Source organism: Aptenodytes forsteri, unplaced genomic scaffold (assembly GCF_000699145.1).
Source record: "Aptenodytes forsteri isolate BGI_AS27 unplaced genomic scaffold, ASM69914v1 Scaffold173, whole genome shotgun sequence".
NCBI lineage: Eukaryota > Metazoa > Chordata > Aves > Sphenisciformes > Spheniscidae > Aptenodytes > Aptenodytes forsteri.
This window is the reverse complement of record NW_008794449.1, coordinates 2,705,136-2,725,157: the sequence shown is the minus strand read 5'-3', so window position 1 is coordinate 2,725,157 and position 20,022 is coordinate 2,705,136. Positions and strand designations below refer to the sequence as shown.

Below are 20,022 nucleotides of genomic sequence, written 5' to 3'. Positions count from 1 at the left end.
GTCCTTCTTGTAGTGAGGGGCCCAAAACTGAACACAGTATTCGAGGTGCGGCCTCCCCAGTGCCGAGTACAGGGGCACGATCACTTCCCTGCTCCTGCTGGCCACACTATTTCTGATACAGGCCAGGATGCCATTGGCCTTCTTGGCCACCTGGGCACACTGCTGGCTCATGTTCAGCTGGCAGTGGGTCTGTGCTCAGCCTCTCCAAAGATTTCTGGGCTTCAGATTAACCCTTCTAAGCTTGGACACGTAGGGACAAATTCTGGAGGTGGTGGAGTGAGTCTGGGCTTGGTTTGACCAAGCTCTAGCAAGGCAGAAGAACCCTTAGCATCTCGTTGTAGAGGTGGAATAGCACCTTACCCCTCTGCAGCTGGTGTTTGCAGAATGTAGCCCCAGCAAGTTGCTTTACGTCCCAGATGGCAGACCTGGGACTTAACCATGATCTTTTGGGTCCCAAACCAGGGCCTTCATCTCATCCTCAGGAGACCTGGGCTTTGCTCTGCTCTCTGGCACACGTGTCTATGCCTCAGTTTCTTGTCTCTACGTGGTAATGTTTCAACCTCACAGAGGTGTTGTGAAGTTTAATTAGCTCCAGACAAAGCCCTTTGAGATCCTCAGATGAGAGATGCTATAGAAGCACGAAGCATTAATTTAACATTATTAAAATAATTGGTTAGTGGATGGTGAACAGAGGGTTAGTGTTAGTGGTATTTATTCTTAATGGGAGATGAGGAGGAAATAACATTCCTCATGGTTCAGCGATAGGACCAGTTTCTTAGTGTTTGTACTAATGGTTTGGACAGAAGCAGGACACTTCTTACACTTGTTAAAGATGCAGCGGATAATGAAATAGCAGGTGTTATTAAGACGTACAGAGAAGTGCCGTGTCTACACCATAATCTTATGCAAATAAGTTCAGGAGTGGAATATGCTCTTTTAGGTGTCTTAAGTGTAATGTGATGCCACTGGGTGGGAGTTACGCATCAGCTAATTATAGCATGAATAGCATTGAATCAGGTTATATGGCAGTGGAAAGTGATCTCGGCATATTGTCAGACCCCGCATGTTAGAGTTACTGATATTTTATTGAAGCGAAACAGTTACTGGCAGCGCAAGGTATTTTTTCTGCATAAGCCGTAATAGACGCACCAGATGAGAGCGCAGCAGAGTCACAGCCATCTCCCAGGGCCCAAAATACACGCTGACTCTCGACAGAGACAACGGAAATGATTAGTTGGGCTTGGGATATTTCATGATCCCTTTCACAGTCCAGCTGCCGTGTGCAGGCAGCTGCCTTCCAGGTGACCACTTTTCTAAGGCAGGCACTTGTGTCTGGAAGTACTTATTTATTAAAAATCCCGTTTGCCTTTATTTACAATTTGCTGAACTTACTTTTTGGACTGCGATGTCCCCTCTGGGCAGCTGCCTTCAGCGGCTGGGTGCTTTGCCATGTTTGTTCCTGCGTTTCGGCCAACACCATTCAGGGATTTGAGAGGCTGATGCTGGGGGGCAATACTTTGCTCTGCGCACGCTGAAACAATTTTCTCTGCTGTTTCCCCCCCAACTCTTGGGGGAGAGCAGAACATTTTTGGCAGTGCGGAGGAAGGCCGGAGGGAGAAGGTTACTTTATGACAAGTAACCTTGTCATAAGGTTACTTATGACCCTGAAAATCCACCACATTTTGCCTCTGAAGAACCTCAGTTGCAGGTGCTGGGCAGACACCTGGGAGAGCGTGGTGTGTAAACCCACAGGATGCTCCACGTGCTCCAGCTCAGGATAGATAAGGTGGTCAAGGAACAGGAGATGGGGGAAACCAAAAGGCTCTGCAGAAGAGCCCCCATCACTCCTTTCTGCCTGGACAAACCTGCAAAACCCACTGGCAGGTGGCTCGATCCCTTTAGTCTTGATTTATGCAGCAGCTGGGATCAGTTACCTGAGATGAATTATGCTGTTAGCTCAAGGAAGGGGTCTGTGATGTTGACTCAAGAGCCTGAACCCTCCCGGTGACGCAGACCCCAGCTCGGTTTGGTTCAGCTTGGCAGAGCTCCCCCATCATCAGACTCAGGCATCAGGCACAGCTGGGTGTTTTGGGGTTCCCCCCACCCCTTTGTTTTAAATTGAGAAATTGCATTGAAAAAGTCAGACAAAGTCAAAAGTTAGGAAGTGGTGGAATTGAGGTCAATCATGGAAAAAAGGAACGATAATGTGTGATCCTGTAATTAAAGTCTGGCTTGCAGTGTGTCAGTGCAGGGAGCAGATTTAGGAGTGCAGAAGCTACTTTCAATCTGGCAGTACTTGGTTCCTGAGAGCCTGACACTGCAACCTTAACATTATATTAAAACCAGGCTTAGTTTGGTTTGGGTTTTCATCATTTCATTATTTGGATGGCAACACACCTTACAACAGATATCAAGGCTGCGAGACACATCAGTCTAACACAGAGTGAGTTTTTGGTCTGAAGAGTTACATGTCTTATATGTGTATGACCAGTAAACAGCAAGATAAGACGCGGATTATTATATTCCTGCTGGGAATACAAACCACATTCCTAGATGCTTAACCTACACCCATGTGTTGCCCTCCTGAGCAAATGTGCTGCATGTGTTTGCAACCTACTGTGCTTTTACACTTGAACTGAGCCTGGGTATTTGCCCGTTTAATTTTAGAAAATCCAGACATTTCTGTCGCGCTGCAGCTGGAGGAAATAAATGGGAGGTAGCGGGACATCTTGAAGAATTCGTGCGCTTGTGTTTTAACACTGAGCCCAAAAGGGTTTCCTTCCAAGCTGTTCTCAGGAGACGAGTTCCCATGCCCTGCAGATCTTTGATGGGATTGCTGTGTCTATTTGTTTTATAGAATTGCTTACAAAAATCTCAGGTCAGCATTTTGCCGTGGCTTTCGTTCCGCGATAGGGGACTTACGGTTTTGGGAGTAGTTAATCAGCTATCCCTCCAACCCTCTGGAGACTGCACGTTTAAAATTCCTGATCCAGCATGCAGCAGTGCTAAAGGAGACTTAATGGGATGAAGGCTCCTAGGGAACAGAGAGTGGGAGCTGCAATACTGCTCTTGCTTTCTCAAATCTGCAAGGCAAACCGAGGGCGTGCTGAGAATGGCAGAGATCTCCCTTTATGATTAGTGCTGCTGGAAATACAAAACTTTCCTCTACCAGAAAGGTGGAGCAATTTGAGTTTGAAATTGAGGTGCTCATTTTATCTATCGTCAGCCACTAGAGAGAAGCCAAGCCCTAAAGTTTTAGGCCAGACCCCAAGTTTTGTAATATTCAGGCTCAGCCATATATTGGGTTGCTTTTGCATGTATTGCCTTAGATCCCCATCTGCAAATCCCCGTGCATATGGGCACGATCTCTGCTCTAGGGAGCAAGGACATTGAGGGGTGATCTTGGAGCTAACCCTCCAGCAGCCCCTGCATGCTCTCACAACTAAGACTCCGAAACCTGGGAGTGGGTGAATAGTTTAACATCCACAATTAGTCTTTATAGCTGATTTTAATGGGGGGTAATAGCACTGCTAATAACAAAATCCATTGAAGACACCCTGTGCAAGTCCATAACATTAGCTTAATGGCAAAAGGTAATTGGCATGCAGTTGGAGCTGTCCTTTTGTATTAACCCTGTGGATTTCTAGGCAGACATCTTCCTTGAAGCGATGGCCTTGGCAGCGCATGTGGACTAAAATACAGATGTGTTTTATGCTTAGCAAATGCAAATCTGGATTGGAACGGGGCGCACCGCTACCAATTCACATTGCTGGCTGTGTTTACACCGGACAGACAGGACAAGAGACAGTGACAGTGCTGAAAGCACCGACAACAATTACTGCATGGTGTAAGCTTCGTGGGCTTGTGCAGCCACCACTTCGTGGTGCCGTGCACCCACCACTTTCACTGAACTGTCACTAATTGGGAACACCAGAATTTTTAAAATTCAACTATGGGCACCTCTAGTCAGGCACTTTCAAACCAGATGCCAAAAGCCCCTTAATCTGCCAGGGACTCCTTAGCAGTTGCTGAGCAATGGATTGGAGGGCTGCCCCTTCCCAGCAGAGAGGAACCAGCAGCCCAGATGTACCACAGATTTGCAGTCTCCTCAGCAGGACCAAAGAGCATGGGCTATGCACAGCTACTCTAAGAGGACATCCCTGCCTAAGATGTCCCACTGCTCTTGGACAGGACAGTTGTGAGGGCTGTGGGTTTGCCCAGGGGAAGGTTACACTGCACCTGCTATGTGGGTAGAGAGACAGAGCATCTCTAGAGCTGTGCATTCTACTCAAGGGATGGGGCTTTCACCCAACACCCTTCCTCCTTTCATGGTGTCCTTGCAACTCTCCAGCCTGCTGAGCGATCCCACGGCTGCTAGTACTGTAGTCAGAGCGCTCCAGAGCATGAGTGTGGTTTTCCAGCTAGTGTGGTCCCAAAGGGTACAGTGTTGACTTCCCAATGAAAATGATTGCTCCTCCCACGTCCCAGGGTTGTCCTCACCCTCGCAGCCTGGCTTTGTGTTAACTCTGTCCCTCTCTGTTCCCATTTGCTCAGGTGCACGAGGAAGGAGCGGTGTGAGCGCTCCAGCGAGCCTCGGAGATTCGCCTCGGAGATGAAGCAGTGCGTCCGGCTTACCGTGCATCCCAACAACATCTCCGTCTCCCAGTACAACGTATTGGTGAGGAACGTTAATCCTTGTCCCCCTCAGGTTTAATCTGTCCATGCAGTCTGACAGTCCCAGGTATGTCCAACCTGGGTTCAGCACGAGTGGGAAAGGCTGGCAGCTTGAGGCAAGAGGTTCTCCAGAGTCCATTAATTTCCCCAGCAACTTTTCTGGCACAGAGAAAGATTTGCCATGGGAGGACATTTTGGCCTTGGTTATCCCCTGTCTAGAAGTGTGAAAGAGGCTTCCCTGTTTGCTGTGAGGAGCTGAGGGCAGGTCTGAAGGGACTTTGTGCCCTGCAAATGTTGTGTGCATACAGTGTAGTTGTTTACTTCCTTGGGAGAGGGTTTTGTGTATGGCTGGGCATGGACTTTAGGCAAGGGACATCATCATGAAATAATGAAATGACCTTCTAGGATAAGGACAAGTGAGGGATACCATGTGTTACTTCAATAAGCTCCAATTTTCTGTCATCTTGGGTGGAAGTGTGTCTTTCTTAAACCACCAAGAACTCCACCCTGCTGCGGCTCCAGCACCGAGTATGCAGAGCAGAGAGGCAGGTTGCTATGTAGAGGAGCCGAAGGCTGCCAAGGTTCATGGTCTCTTGTGACTTTCCTCAGCATAAAGCTTAGCTTTTATGGCCTCGAGCTACTCAAGTAGTTTTTCTGGGCTTGAGGCAAGAAATCTCTGTTGAAGATTTAACCAGTTTGTGGTTTCTCCCCTGACTCATAGCAACAGTACCTTATGTGGTGAGATCCCAACACTCGCTGAGAAGGAGGCAGAAACCTATTTCATTCAGGCTACTAGGGCTCTGTCTTTTTGGCCATACTGGAATTGGGCTGGAATTGAGCTGATAACACAGGGCCCAGAAGCTCGATCTCTGGATGAGTTGTTCACTAGCCCCACACCCTGAAAGGTCTAAATGGTGTTGCTCAAGGTGCAGCTGCCAGACATCTTTCAGGTGACAGGTTTTGGAGTGCTAGGGTTTCTTCAGTGATAATGAGATCAGCCTTTCAAAACCTGCATGTCCAATCATTGCTGCTTTGTTTCAGCCTCTTAACTTTGCTGTGACTTTACTTTCCTAGGCTTCAAACAAAACTGATCTGAGACATCTTGAGTCCTTTGTTCTTCTGGGAGTTCAAGGTTTCTTTTTCTTATTCTCTCAGTAGTCATTGAATTCTTTCATGTTGGAATAAATCCTGGGGGACTAGCTGGCTCAGGGCGACTGAAATTGATAACGGAATAAAAGACCTTTACCTCTAGGTTACTCTGGCAGGGCAAGTCAACCCAGAGCTGCTGGGATCAGAAGTTGCCATTGTCTGACTGTTGCCCAATAATCTGCACGAACATTTCCATGGGAGTCTGAGCCCAGTCCCAGATAGACTGGTGTCCCAGCTCATCCACAGTCACCACAGATAGTCTCTTGGCAAATCAGGAGGGGAGCACCAACAAAAGAATGGCTGGTGGTGTCCTTACTGAGTCTCACTTGGGTTCTAGCAAAGGGTGAATGATATTGAGTTCTTGCCCACAGAGGCAGAGAAGGTATCTCTGTGGTCAGACAATCTTTTAGACTTTGGGCACTAGCAGGTACTTGGAAAATTGTATCTGAGTCTGTTTCAGTCCAGGGCTGCTGCTCTGGGATCTCTGAGAAGAGATACTTGTTGGGGGAAGGCTCTGTTCTTCCCTCATCACAGCAGCTCCAGAGCAGGCGTGTGGGATGTAGGACTTTTTGTCTGTTCAGAGTGTGCACTGGCTCATGACGATTGTTGCCAAGCACTACTGGTCTATCCATTGGTGTCATCTTCTGCATGGCACACCTTCATTCGGCATTGCCCATGCTCAGAGAGAGATATTTATTAAGCAGAATAGTTTCCCCTTTTCCATTGCTAGCAGTGCATTAATGAGCAGGGAGAATGGATTTATTCTGAGTGCTAAATCCATCCCAATAACCAAAGCTTTTTCCTACTCCCCATCCAAGACCAAAAAAAAAATCGCCTTTCCCATTGCCATTCCCATTGCCTGAAAATGAACATACTCTCACAAAGGCTTTATGTCAGCCAGGGCTAAGGCCTGGCTGCTCAGCCTTTCTCCCTGATGGTGCCTAGTGTGAAGAAATAGCTCCAAGCCTTCTCTAAGTGAGGAAAACACAGTGTGGGGGAGCAATAAGGATTATGTTATGTTATCGTCCTCTCCTGCTTTGTCACCTAGACTGACCTCCTCTGTTCTTTGTGCTGGTAGAAACAACACTTCAGCATGCATTTGTGTCTCCTTTCAGTGACTGTCACCTCAGATGGGGCCTCAGCTAGCTCATGGAGGAGGCAAGTGTGGAGAGCATCTGCATTCGTGCCTGCGTCAAGTGGCTGGCTCTAGTGGTTGGTCACAAAACCTCTAAATTTATACTAACTAGTATGTCATCAGCAGGTGCCAGAAGTACCCTGACATACCTCTCTGTGTTCAGACATGGTCTAGTGGGTTGGGCAGGACCCTCAGTGATGGAAAGCAGTGGTGCAGGACCTTAGCTGGTCTGGGAAGTTAGCAGCATGAGGGTCCTTCTCCGGAGGACAAACATGGTGGAAACCATCCATGAGATTCCTTTCCTTCATGACCATGGGCAATGACATAGCAATGCCAGTGGGTGTTGGGAACTCTAAAAACACGGGCAATTTCTTCTTCACAGCTTTTTTTATGTATGGCAGCCCAATACAGCATGTCCCCAGGGCCAACTGCTTCTTTGGTGGGATGGGCAAGAGAGGTTTGCTGTGCCTCTAGAGACAGCGTTATTTTGTGGTGGACTGAAGGCTGTAACTAGACTCTCCTTACACAGGAACTTGGTGACAGAGCGCTCCCCCATCTGCTGATGCTAGGAGAGCAGGCCGTAGAGAGTTAGACTGGAGCGCTACAGTTTCTCTGTAGTCTGCAGAGTGCCTCTTGTGAGTAGTAGTCACCTTCCTCAGAAACCGCGTGCCTTGGGGCCACCAAAGCCCTGGTCTTCACAGCTGGCTCCAAAGACTCCCTGCCTAACCTTACACTTGCATGACAGATAGCGAGCACTCCCTCCTCTCCACTGACCCAGCCAGCACTGGGATGCAGTGCAGTTGTCCCTGCATAGCCACGTACCACTTGTGTCGGCATCAGCATCTCATCCCCTTCCCCCTCTGCACACACATCCCTCTCCTCAATCGCTGCTTTCTGTTGAAGGAGGATGCTCTCTCTAGCAAGAGGCTCTTTGTCCAACCTCTCCAGTGTAATTCTCTCCTGCTGTCCCAGCTCTGTTGTTTGGCTTAGTATTCTTTCTTTTCTTTTTTTCTATCTTTTCTTCTTCCCTCCCTCCGTCTTTGCTTGCAGCTGGTCTTGGAGACCTACAATGTCCCCGAGCTGTCAGCAGGAGTCAATTGCACCTTCGAGGACCTTTCGGAGATGGATGGCTTGGTGGTGGGCAGTCAGATCCAATGCATCTCGCCAGCTGCCAAAGAGGTGCCCCAGATCATCACAGAGAACGGTGGGTATCCCACAGCTCCTCCGTCTGCACCATTTCTCCCTCCTTTCCTCACCCCACACCCCTGTGTCTCTCCTGCTTTCTCCCAAAGCAGAGTTTGGCTCCTGGGAGCCTGAGGACAGGGTATGCAAAGCACAGGGAGCAGGTGGGACGCTGTGCTGGTACTCACTGGTGGAGCTGCGCAGCAGCACATCATACCATGAGTTGTCTGAATGTGTGTGTATTTATGTGTGCACGTGTGCAAGCGTTGTGCTGCAATACCAGTACCTGCATTAAGGTGCTTATATGTGTGATTGTATGTGTTTTCAGACTGCCACCGAGTGGCAGTTGCATATATCTAGCAAAGACAAGAGATGGATGTGGGATATTCGCTCACCTTTTGCCCAGGCTGGTGTCATACAACCCAGGGAATGAAGCTGTACGTGCTCTCAACACACGCCATCCCCTGCAGCAGCCAGAAAGTCCTGCAGACCTGAACAATCCTGCCTGTAATTTCATCCTGCTCCTCCCGGATTCAGATCTGTATGCTCAGTTCCTTGTCTCTGTCCCTGGCCTTTACTGCCTTCAGCTGTTCCGGGTTTGTTACTGGCTCCCTCTCCCAAAGTGGTCCAGCACAGAAAAATACTTTGTCTCCAAGGATGGTGTCCCCCCCCCAACTTCCTGACCTTTTTTGTTTCCCTTTTCTAACAACGTTTCTAAGTACTTTCAAGAGCACCTGCAGCTCTTTGCAGGGACTTAATGTAAAAACGTCGACCCTGCTGATCACCCCGAGAGGCGCAGAAACGATGCTGCCATTTTTGTCCTTGGCTTCTTGTGAAATTTTACTGTAAAGTTTGTCTCCGAGGATCCTCCGGCCACAGAAAATGAAGTGACACAAACTGTCCCCGTCATCTCCCTGCTCTCCCCAAGCTGCACTTTACAGTGTAAAGTCCCCATTACAGTCCCCAAACAAGCCCCCAAAAGGCTGTTACCATTTTCAGGTCCCACCAAGTTATCGGTCATGTTTGCCTACCAAGATAGATGCCAGAAACTATTTCCTTGGTATGGACGTCTGTCCCAGGCCAGGCTACAATCAACCAGCAAACAAAAATAGCAGTGGAGGCTGAAGGCAGGACAAGAGAGAGAGATTTACGTGAAGCATGGTTTCCAGAGAAGCTGGGCACCTGTGGCTTCTGTCAACTTCAGCAGCTGGTGCTCCGCACCTCTGCAAAGACCAAGTCCTCCATGCATAGTGCCAGAAGCTGGATTTGAACCAAAGGATGTGCGGCTCTGTAGCACATCTGATCCCTGGAGCCATCCAATCCTCACATCCTGTTTTAAAATATATGCAAGACGCTGGCAAAGTTGTTAAATACGAAGCGGTTAACAGAGCTGTCAAAGCCGGCGGCAGCAGATGGGCAGCCGAGTCGAGCACTGGCAGCAAAACGTGTTTAGTGAAGTGTGTGGTGTCTGTGTGCGTGTGTATGCGCGTGCCTGTAGGTGGGTGAGCGTGCGTGCAGGTGCACGCTGCAACGAATTGTCAAGTTTGCTTTGGCCTGATTGATTAATGAATCTTTCAGGTGAGGAGGAAAATAATAGAGGTGAAAGGGCCAGCCAGGTTGAAGTCTTGAATTAAACATGGGTCCTTTCCCCACCAAATTACTGCAATTACTGCACCCACTCATTACCCACAGCTGATGGGCTCTGAATAGGGCTTTTGGTATTGTGGGAAGAGGTGACAGTTGGCTGCCCAGCATGGGAGCAGTGGGAAAGGGAATAAGGAGATGGTGTGTAGGAGCTGAGGTGCAGGCTTTGCTGTGGATGGGTCCGCTGTGGAAATGGATTAGTCCTTCTGGAAGTGCAATGGCTTGTAGATGTCCCTCACGCTGAGCTGGGTTCTTTGTAGCCAAAGGCTTGGGTGAATGGACCTTGGGGTGAATGGGATGAGTGAACCTGGAGGAACTGTTCACGTGGGAATCTCCCTGTTCATCAGCATTTCCCAGGCTGCAGATTGGAAGCCCCTACCCTGTCCTCACTGTTATTGTATCTACCCTCCTTGCTCATTCCTCCATCCTGCTTTATCAAGGTATAACCTCTCTTTGGGGGCAGGATCTGGAGGTGGCCTTCTTCAGGCATGGTTGTCCTGGATATTGGGCCCTATTCAGAGATGTTAAATAATGAGGGTGAGGAGAAAGTAGATTTTTCTTTATCCCCTCAGGAAAGCAGGTATGTTTATCCTTCAGGCAGTGTATGCACAGGCCACCAATGTTTGGGTCCAGCAGTCAAATCTTCCACAGGCCCCTTCCTTCTGGGGACATCAAATGAACCAGCAGCAAGGAAGAACTTTAAGGACAGTACTCCATTTTAACAGCCTCCTAATTCCAGACATCTGCGTCCTCTCTCTGAGCTTAGCTTTCCTACTTGATGACTTCAGTCACCATATCTTTGAAATTAGTGAGGTATGCTCTAGACCTGTTGTCGTCATCATCCATCCCAGACTCTGCTCCCAGGTATGATAATTTCCCGTGGTGAAGACATACTCCATCACACCAGTACCGTAAGAGGGGGGAGATGTACCTGTTGGAGAACGAGGCTCTAGAAGGATTTTATTGCATTTCCTACAGCTATTGAGGATAGATTAGCCAAGGTACTGTAGGACAGCTCCAGGTTCAGACTGGTGGCATGGCCAACAGGGCTTAACTAGGCTAACAGAGCAGTCACACACTGATGTATCTATTTTTTCCCCAGGAGACCATCACATTGTCCAGCTTCAGCTCAAGTCCAAGGAAACGGGTATGACCTTTGCCAGTACCAGCTTCGTCTTCTACAACTGCAGCGTCCACAACTCGTATGTTCATTTCTTTTGATACCTGCTTTCCATTCCACCCCTGGATCTGCCACAGAACCCACTGCTGGCTGGGGCACATGTCCCTCAGGAAGTTGGTTAGGTGCGGAGGTGACCAGGGGTCAAGGTGTGACACAGGGTCACTTGGGTGATGGTCAGCATGGTGGGGTCTCTCCTGGGAAGACCAAGAGTAGTACAGTGACCATTTGTTCTGCTGATGAGCGTCCTTTGCAGGAAGGCATTGCCTTGTGGAGTGATACATCCTCACGTGTCCCTCGGGCAGAGGAGCATCACATCAGTGGGAGTTTGCCAGGGAAGGGAGTCAAAAGCGAGTCATGACCTCAGCAAATGGCCCCCTCATCTTCCTATTAAGTTTGTGGATGGCTGGACCCTGCCCACACGTACAGACCTCCAAGCCTCGTCCATGCTGTCAGTCCCACCAGTAGGAGCCTGCCCCAGGTGGTTAGCATGGTCTTGGGCCCTCAGATCTGAAAAGACAGGAGTTGCTGGTTCCTGCACAATGTGAACTGAGCACGGAACACCCAGCTGATACCCTCAAGACCATCTTTTCCATCCTGCAAGCTCCTTTCCTGCCCTGCACCCCATTCTTCTGGGGTTTAGCTGGCACCCAGGGCTGCTCAGGAGCTGCCCCACCAGAGCGGGTCTGCAGATTTCCTGCAGAAAGATGCTCTTCCAGCAGGTTGATCCACCCCTGAGCAAGGCTGAATGGCTCTGTCCCCACCACTGAGCCAGCAGAAGTGCCAAAAGCAGATAATTACTGCGGCTCAACAATTCACAAGGAAAAGCAAATCCTATTTCTGTGTTCCTGCTGCTTTGACAAACAGTGTCAGAAAGCAAGTGTTGGGGGGGGAGAGCAGGAGAGATGGTGGTGTTAAATATTTATGGCATGTTTTGGTTTCTTACTTGACAAACTATAATACACTATCCATTTTTAATTTGATGTATCAGAGCAAGCACTTGTTACCAATTTGAAGAACAGCTCGCTGTACCAGAGCTGAAAGTGGATTGGAGTTGAGCGAGATTTCACAGAGACAGGGGAGAGGGTGTGCATCTGCCTCTTGGGCTCAGCCAAACTCGACTGTAGGCATTTTTTTCACTCCTGCTCATTAAAAACCTAAGGGCCAGGAAAATTTCCCCCCCAAGTCCCGTCCAGGTACTTCAGAGCCTGCAGCTGCACAAAGATCTCCAACAGTGTGAGCGACCAGGAGTCGCTACCGTCCACTGCTTGTTTTGTGCAGAGAGCTTGTTATGGCTCAGTTTGGTTGCTGGTGAGCAGACATCGTATTAAATTTAAAAAAAAAAGTGTGATGTAGGTATAAGTCAGTGCTGTAACACAGCCAGGAGAGGTGTTTGCAGTTCTTACTCTACAGGGTCCATGTGGCATAAGAGAGCAAAACCTTGTAAGATGGAAAGAATGGCTCTTTCCTACACCCTGAGTAGGTCACTTCCTAAATATGCCCTCTGCTTGCCGGGCAGCTGCTACAATAGCCTTTCCTTCTCTGCTGAGACAAAGAAAAGAAGAATGGAGTTAAGAGTTCGCAGGAGTCACATCACCCTGGGCAGATCTCACGCTAATAAGCACGGGGGACACAGGAGGAGAAAATTCCCTGCTTCATCCTTGGCTTTCTGACCTCGGTGCATCCCAGTTTGTGTTTGGGCTCTGTATCAGGTGTGAGTGGGAGGATTAGCCAGCTGGGACTGCTGGTGCACAGGGACTCCCCTCCATGGGCACCACTCCACCCTCCCTTCGCCACCTTCCCATGATGTGTTCGCAGCTCCCAGGGCACTGGTGCAGTTCAGCATGGAGGCAAGAAGGCTGTAGCAGTTTCCACCCATCCCCTGATCCTGTATTTTGTGTTACACTCACGATTTTGTTATGTGCAAAAAGGGGAACGCCTCTTATGTATGAAGCCGAGAACTTGTTGATAGTCTGATTAAAAGTTGTAACAGGGCAACCAAAATACGACACTAATTACTATTACTCTAGTTACAATGATATGAAAGCAATCTAAATTAACTAATTAATACGAGACACTTGTGATCACAGTGACAATCAGTTCAGGCCATGGCAAGTCCAGCACCATCCTGAGACCTGACAGTGTTGGGTCAGTGCAAAGCCCATGGCCTTCTGCTAGTGATGGCGAAAGCAATGTTTGCTGGGCTATATTTCCTTCTGAGAAACACTATCAGCCCCAAGGTCTGTCCTTTCGGCTGACAGGGCCCGGCTGGCCAAGTTACTACTCTTTCTCTCCATCTCCAGGTGTCTGTCATGCGTGGAGAGCCCTTACCGGTGTCACTGGTGCAAGTACCGCCACGTCTGCACTCATGACCCCAGCTCCTGCTCCTTCCAGGAGGGACGAGTCAAGCTGCCCGAGGTAGGCAGGGGCACGGGGCATGTGCCGCGTACGTGGGCTGCTCAGGATTGATGTCGCTTTTTGGCCTGGGTCAGACCAACAGTCCAGGAAGCCTTCTCCACCTCCAGTCCCACCCTCTCTCTCTTCTGCTCACCCTCCAGGAGACCCTCACCTTTCCCTCTGCAGATAGCTCCTTTCCTCTCTGCTCTGCCAGACCTCCAGCGACCTGCCCTCTCCCTCCCATATAATACAAGGAGTGCATTACCTCGGAAAGCCACTGCAAGCTCCCAGTACCAAGGGACTGGGAGGGATGGGAAACACTGGGCATGCATCTCCTCCAGGAGAGAAGGAGGTTGCGTCTAAGCAGATATCCCAGGCTGCTGAGGTCTGGGGAGGATTTAGGTCCATGTCCACCGTGTCAGTGGATTTCAGCCATACTTTGAGCACCTCTGTGGCTTCGTGGGTTTGGTGCCTAATGCATCAAACTGCCTCCAGATGAGGCCGGGGAATGCCTCATTGCCAGTCGCTGAGCTGAACTGGACCTTGGGGCTTAATACAGAGCTGGCTGCTGTGCTGCAAATGCTGTCTGGCTCGTATTGTAACTAATGAGCACTTGCAGACAAGTGGAGCTCGGGAGAATACAAATAGGAAGCCACTTAATTACTTCCTGGTCAGGAGCGGTCTGAAAGCATCCTGGCCTGTCTGGTAAATGACCTGAGATGGCTCGTTGTTTGCCTGGCCCAAGGGACCAGTACCCATTAAGAGATCTGATATCTGCTAAACCACCTGGCACAGAAGCGGCTGCTGGAGTCTCCAGCAACGTGTGTTGCATTTGGAAGACGAAATCCCCACTGCTCCCTGTGCTGCCTGCTGGGTCTGGTGTCTCTAACGTGTTCCCCCAGCTACCCCCAGCCCATGCCCCAGGCAAGCCAGTTTACTGGACCAAATGACACACGTGTAGTGTCTTCACACTCCTATGGCATCCCCCGTTCCCTCCCACCCCTTCCTTATGTGCTGGTTGAGATGTCACATATGTGCTGGTTGAGGTGTTCTGGAGCAGACATCCTGAACTGCTGTGGCATTGGGACAGGCCATAAATATTCATGAGCAGGGAGGTTGCCAGTTCTTCGTCTATTCAGATGAATTCAGAAGAATTCATTCAAAATTTGCTGTAAACCTGCTGGAAAACTTGCTGAGGAGCTGGAGGGCTTGACGCCCTCCGCTCGCTGGTGAAGTGGTGCAGGAAGGCAGCCCAGGGTTCAGCCCTTCTGGTAGGCTATCTCAACCAGACAGGCCCTATTCCCTCGCGTGGAGCCCTGGCAGAGCTTGGCCTGTCCTGCTGGCCACAGGTCTCTGTGCCTTCCACTTCAGGAACTGGAAGGACCTCAACCTCTTACTCAGGCAGCATTCCCTGGGACACTTTGTCTCAGCTTCCTGCTGTACAACGCCACCACCATTTATCTCCTCTGGTAGACTACTCTGGTGTGTCTCATGTGCCAAGCACAGGACTCACCTTCCCTGTTCTCACCTCTTCTCTCCTTCAGCCCCCTGCCCAAAGTGAAGGGCCTACAAATCACAGTGTATCTCCTCCTCCCTCAACCCCTATCACATCCCTAGTATTTCTGACACCTGCTCCCATCAGAAAGGCGGTCGTGAGAAGCTCTGTGTCACCCCAGTTCCTTAGGGAAGGGACTGGGGATGGCACAGCCCCTGGTCTTTACTTTATCCCCTCCAAGATCTTGCTCTGCAGAACTGGGGAGGAGGCGGTGGACTCATTGTCCTCTCCAGATCTGCCCATTTTAGCACACCTTTTCCATCGCTGCTTTATCACCTCTCATTGGGTTTCTTTCTGAAAGGTATCATCTTCAGACTAGGAGACAGCTCCAGTCTGGGGGGCATTCTCAGTAGAGATTGGTCTTTCTCTCTTCTGTCCCCTTTAACAGAGGATTTCCTGCTGAGCTTCAAATACTCCCCCTCTGATGTGGCAAAGCTGCTCAGTGCGATTTGCATGGCAGCAGGGAGAGACATAAACCTGACCTTAGAAGACGACTATTGATCTACAAGGCAATGACAGCATCATGCGACGCACGTATGCTACATTGGTCATTGCTAATGAGGGCAGCAGCCCACTTGGCTTCTGCAGCAAAACCATCTCTGGGCACAAACCTCTTTCCCATGGGAGACAACATCTGGCAGTCAGCTGCTCAGCTCAGGAGCTGGTTTTGCTGTCTGCTGCACAGAAGAAACACTTCTCAGCACTGGAACAACTGGACGATATCTGCAAGGATAATGGCCTTGCAAAACCCAAAATTCTCAGAGATAGCTTTCTGCCCAACAACGTGAGAAATGGCCCGTAGCTTCAGGGTCCTTCTCATTGCCGTCTGTGTGTTTGTGGCCCTCAAGGACACTAGGGCTGGGGGAGGATGGCATCACAAGTGCATTCTGACAAACACAGATTTACATTCGCTCTGTGGCCAGAAAGGTTTTGTCAAAAGGCACTTTGAACAAATGCTGCATATATCTCCCATGCTTCTCTTGAGAAGCCATCTTCTCACTGACTCATCTCTCTCACCGAAATTTCCACTGTCTATTTTTTAACTTTCACCTTTAATTCTTTCCTTTTCTGTCTTGTACCCATGCCTATTCATTGAGTGGGTTCTTTGAAGAATAGAAACTATTTGGTAACTTGAAGCCAAGCCTGGCTCTTCATTGCTCATCCAGACTTCCACCCAGTTCCCAATGACATAACATGACTCAAAACGTTGACAGGACTGAGGTCCATTTCCAGCCTTCCCAATGCCATCTTCAGTAGTGCTCAAAACATACAATCACCTTGAGTGGGCCTATTTTTACTGGCCTTTCATCTCCATCTGCAATGCTCCTTTCCAACCTTTCCTCTGCAAGTGCTTGGACCCCAGGAGGATGAGGACGGGGTGTGTTTGCTACCATCCAGGCATGAGGACCTGCTAAATCAGTAAGTCTTGAGGAGGTACTGACGGGAAACTGTACTACCAGCATGGGATGGTTGGACCATCCCATTTGCAGTCCTTCCATGAGTCTGCTGAGCAGATTAGCATGGCCGGCTTCCAGGATCATATGGTCTGATTGCACCAAGAGACTCTTTGCCAAGCAAACAAATATTGGTGTTACTCTGTCACATGGACTGGTGCCAGAAACTCCCTCCCTCTGTAATCATCATTGCTGGCATGCCAAACTTGCTTCCCTCCCCCACACCATGTCCTTTACCTTCTCTTTGCTGATACACCCACCTCCAGGTGATTTTTTTTTCTCTCTTTGCCTGTACAGCATCTTGCCATTGTGTGGGCTGAGGCTTCCCACTCTCCAGGTGGCCTGGGCTCCAAATGGACCTACCGGGCTGGTACCCATCACCCCTGGACCAGCCTGGAGCACTTTGAAGGGAGTCTTGTGCCCTTGTGTGCATCCAACTCCATCATTTCCTTGGCACATCTCACAAGTTTCTGGATTCCCATGGGCTCACCTGCCTTCTTTTCAGGTCTTCTTCATGTGCTCTGAGAGGATCCTGGATTTTTTACTTTTTTTTTTTTCCTTGTAGTATGAGTTGCTGATTAATGTAGAGTGCAGGATGAATTTGAGACTGATGCAGTGGGACAGCAGAAAGGTCTTGGCCATGACCCACGCTGTCCAGAAGGCAAAATGCTGTTTCTAACTGCATAGCCTGTGATCTGCCATCCAGGGGCGCCTTTGAATTGCACGGTGGATAGCTGCGATCAGCCAGCCCCAAGCTGGGACAGGGCAGCTGTCCTACCACCGCCTGGCAAAACTAAACCAGAGATGGAGAAAGGACAGAAAAGTCACGTCCCTCGCTGTCAACAAGGAGCCATGACCTTCTTAGCTGTCACTTGTCAGGTGCTCAGTGAATCAGCTCTGCCCATAATAGAGCTGAATCAACTAGTTTGGGAGCCTTGGGAAAGCCCATGTTTGGTCCTGGTGAAGAACTCCAGCATGGTCATAAAGCAAGAGTATTTATGATTATGGTACTGAACTCAATCAAATAGGGTTGACGATGTCTCCGGATGATTTGCGGCAGAAATACTTCACCTTGGCATATAATTTCCCTTTACAGCAGGTTTTTGAAAGCCAGGTCCACTAGCTTGAAATATACTGAGTGACTTCTTGCTTTATAAAGGGGAGATGATATTATTGCTATTGAAGGCAGGAAGGGAAAGAATGAGGAAAAAAAGGACATTTTAATACTGAAGTGGATTGTTGTTGTTGTTTTTCCCAAAGATGGTGGCAAAAGTGGAGAGAATTAGTCTCAAAGATAGAGGGGAGCAGGCCAAGTTTCTATTTTTTTTCTTGGCCATCCTGTCTCTGCTTTTGATATTTGTTGTTGACCGTAGCTAAAGTCGTAGTGCAGGCTTAGCGTTGCACCACAAAGCATTGCATTGCAGACTAACACACTGTGAAATCAACCATTACTTTCTTGACACCATCACCAAGTAAGAGAGCTCAGCCATTTTCTTCTGTCGACGGGCAAGGCAGTCAACAAGTAGTGGAGGGAAACAGAGGCACGGAGGAGTGAAACAATCGATCTGAGGGTCTCCTGTGTGATAGCTGCAGAAACAGCACCTGTCGCTCCTGATACCTATTACCCAATACACCTGATTGCATTGTCCGTCTTGTCTTTGTACTGCTGTGATCCTGCGGGGTAGTTTTCATGTCAGTGTTTCACAGACATCTGTATAGGGCTGGGTAAGCTGGGGTAGCCTACTTGATGGGATAAAGGATTAAGTCTTCTTTTGTGCTGCCTTCTTCTCGAAGATGAACACTATCTTGTTCTGGGCCTTGCAAGGATTTTAGCTTTGTGGGGGGGAAAGAGAGGGAAAAAAAATGGCAAAAGGCAAAAGCAAGCCTAGATAACAAATCTGTTATCCGCTGGGTTTAAAAGATACATAATCATTTAATTACCTTGAAAGAGGTTTTCATCTTTCCATGCTCAGCCAATTTGCGTGTGCGTGTGTTTTTCTTCCTCCCCCAAACAAGCTTCTTATTAAAAGGATTTTCATCTGCTGCCTAAAAAGAGAACAGAAGAAAAGATCTCACACCAAAGTGTTTTATGTCAAGTTGTACGTGCTAATGACAGTAAAGCCCACATAAAAGAAACAACTGCTTCAAATATTAATTTGTCAACAGCGATAGAAAGCCGTGTGAGCCGCATGCTGGCGAGCAGCTGCTGAGGAGCAGAGCGCTGCTTTGCCCAGTGCTTGCTCATGCCTCATGCTGAACGAAGAGCTGTACCGGCAGCCTCTGCAGTGGAGTGCACAGATTTAGCTCTGACCGGCCGCTCGTCCTTCTTGAGGATGGGGTTTTTGGGAAACAGGGAAGAAGGGAGGGGGAAAAAGAAGGCAGGGACTGATAATGACAGCTCAACCTGAACTGGCAGACATCTAAGAGGCATTTGGACAATGCCCTAAATAACATGCTTTAATTTTTGGTCAGCCCTGAAATGGTCAGGCAGTTGGACTAGATGATCATTGTAGGCCCCTTCCAACTGAAATAGTCTGTTCTATTCTATTCTGTTCTGTTCTGTTCTGTTCTATTCTAAATGATAACGTCCATGTCTCTTCATCATGGACTTTGTCTGTAGTAAACTCAGCAGCGCCCTTCCCCACCCTGCCGGTGCATCTCAGTCTGGTTCAGGGAGGTCTTTGCCCCAGGGTCTCAAAAAGCAGACAGGGTTTCAGGGCCCCCAAATGTTCTGCTTTGTCCTCTTTGCAAGGTGCAGAAGGAAGGCACAGTGCCCACCTCCTCCCCAAAATGCACCCCGGTGTAAATGCCTGGGTGGCTGCACTGGGGAGGGGGTTGAGGACCTGCTGGACCATCAGGTGAGCATGGTCAACTCCTTGCTCCCTTGCATGGACAAACCTTCTGGTGATGCATCTTCACCTGTTGCTGTGGCAACTGCTCAGTTTCCCTCCCGCTCCTGTTTCTAGCCTCCCTTAACCTGGCCAGAGAGGCGGCTGCTGGAAGCATCAGCACGGGAAGGAGAGAAAACCCATCTCTGCTCAAATTAATGTATCATTTCTCAGAGACTCTAATGACAGTTGCAGCGAGGCCAATACCAGAGCGCTGAATCCTTCCCTGCTTGTCGATTATCCGCTCACTTACCCTGGCACCTGTCTATCATTAAAGGGAGGGTGCAAGGTGTCGTTTCTATGGCAACTGCAGGCAGCCTGCTGCCTTCAAGTGCTGTGAGCAGGCAGGGGGACCGGCCGGAGAGGCGAGGGGATCAGGAGCAGCTCTAGACAGGCAGCTGCTGCAGGCAGCAGCAGCCACCCCATGCAGATGGGATCTGGCATTGTGATGCATGCATTTCATGACACCTGCTTTTAAGCAGCACGGGGGTTTGGTGTTTATCATCTATTTAGCTCTTAGAAGTGTTTCCAAACACGTGTGATGGAGTTCAGTCTTGTCAGCATCCTGTCCAGAGGGAGGCAGGGGTAATCTGGGAGGAGGCTGTAGCTGATCATAGAATAGAATCATAGAATCATTGAGGTTGGAAAAGACCTCTAAGATCATCAAGTCCAACCGTCGACCCAACACCACCACCCACTAACCATGTCCCCTCAGCGCCTCATCTACTCGTCTTTTAAATACCTCCAGGGATGGGGACTCCACCACT

The 20,022-nt window shown here is 49.2% G+C and overlaps 1 protein-coding gene across 1 annotated transcript in view; it reads left to right on the top strand.

Annotated features, from left to right (window-relative positions):
• PLXNA4 (plexin A4) overlaps positions 1-20,022 on the top strand; it is a 462,713-nt gene that overhangs the window by 326,227 nt on the left and 116,464 nt on the right. The window contains exons 5-8 of the mRNA XM_009290424.2: positions 4,555-4,678; positions 8,009-8,162; positions 10,887-10,986; positions 13,265-13,379. Coding sequence (XP_009288699.2) covers positions 4,555-4,678; positions 8,009-8,162; positions 10,887-10,986; positions 13,265-13,379 — 493 coding nt within the window. The remainder of the gene's footprint in view (positions 1-4,554; positions 4,679-8,008; positions 8,163-10,886; positions 10,987-13,264; positions 13,380-20,022) is intronic.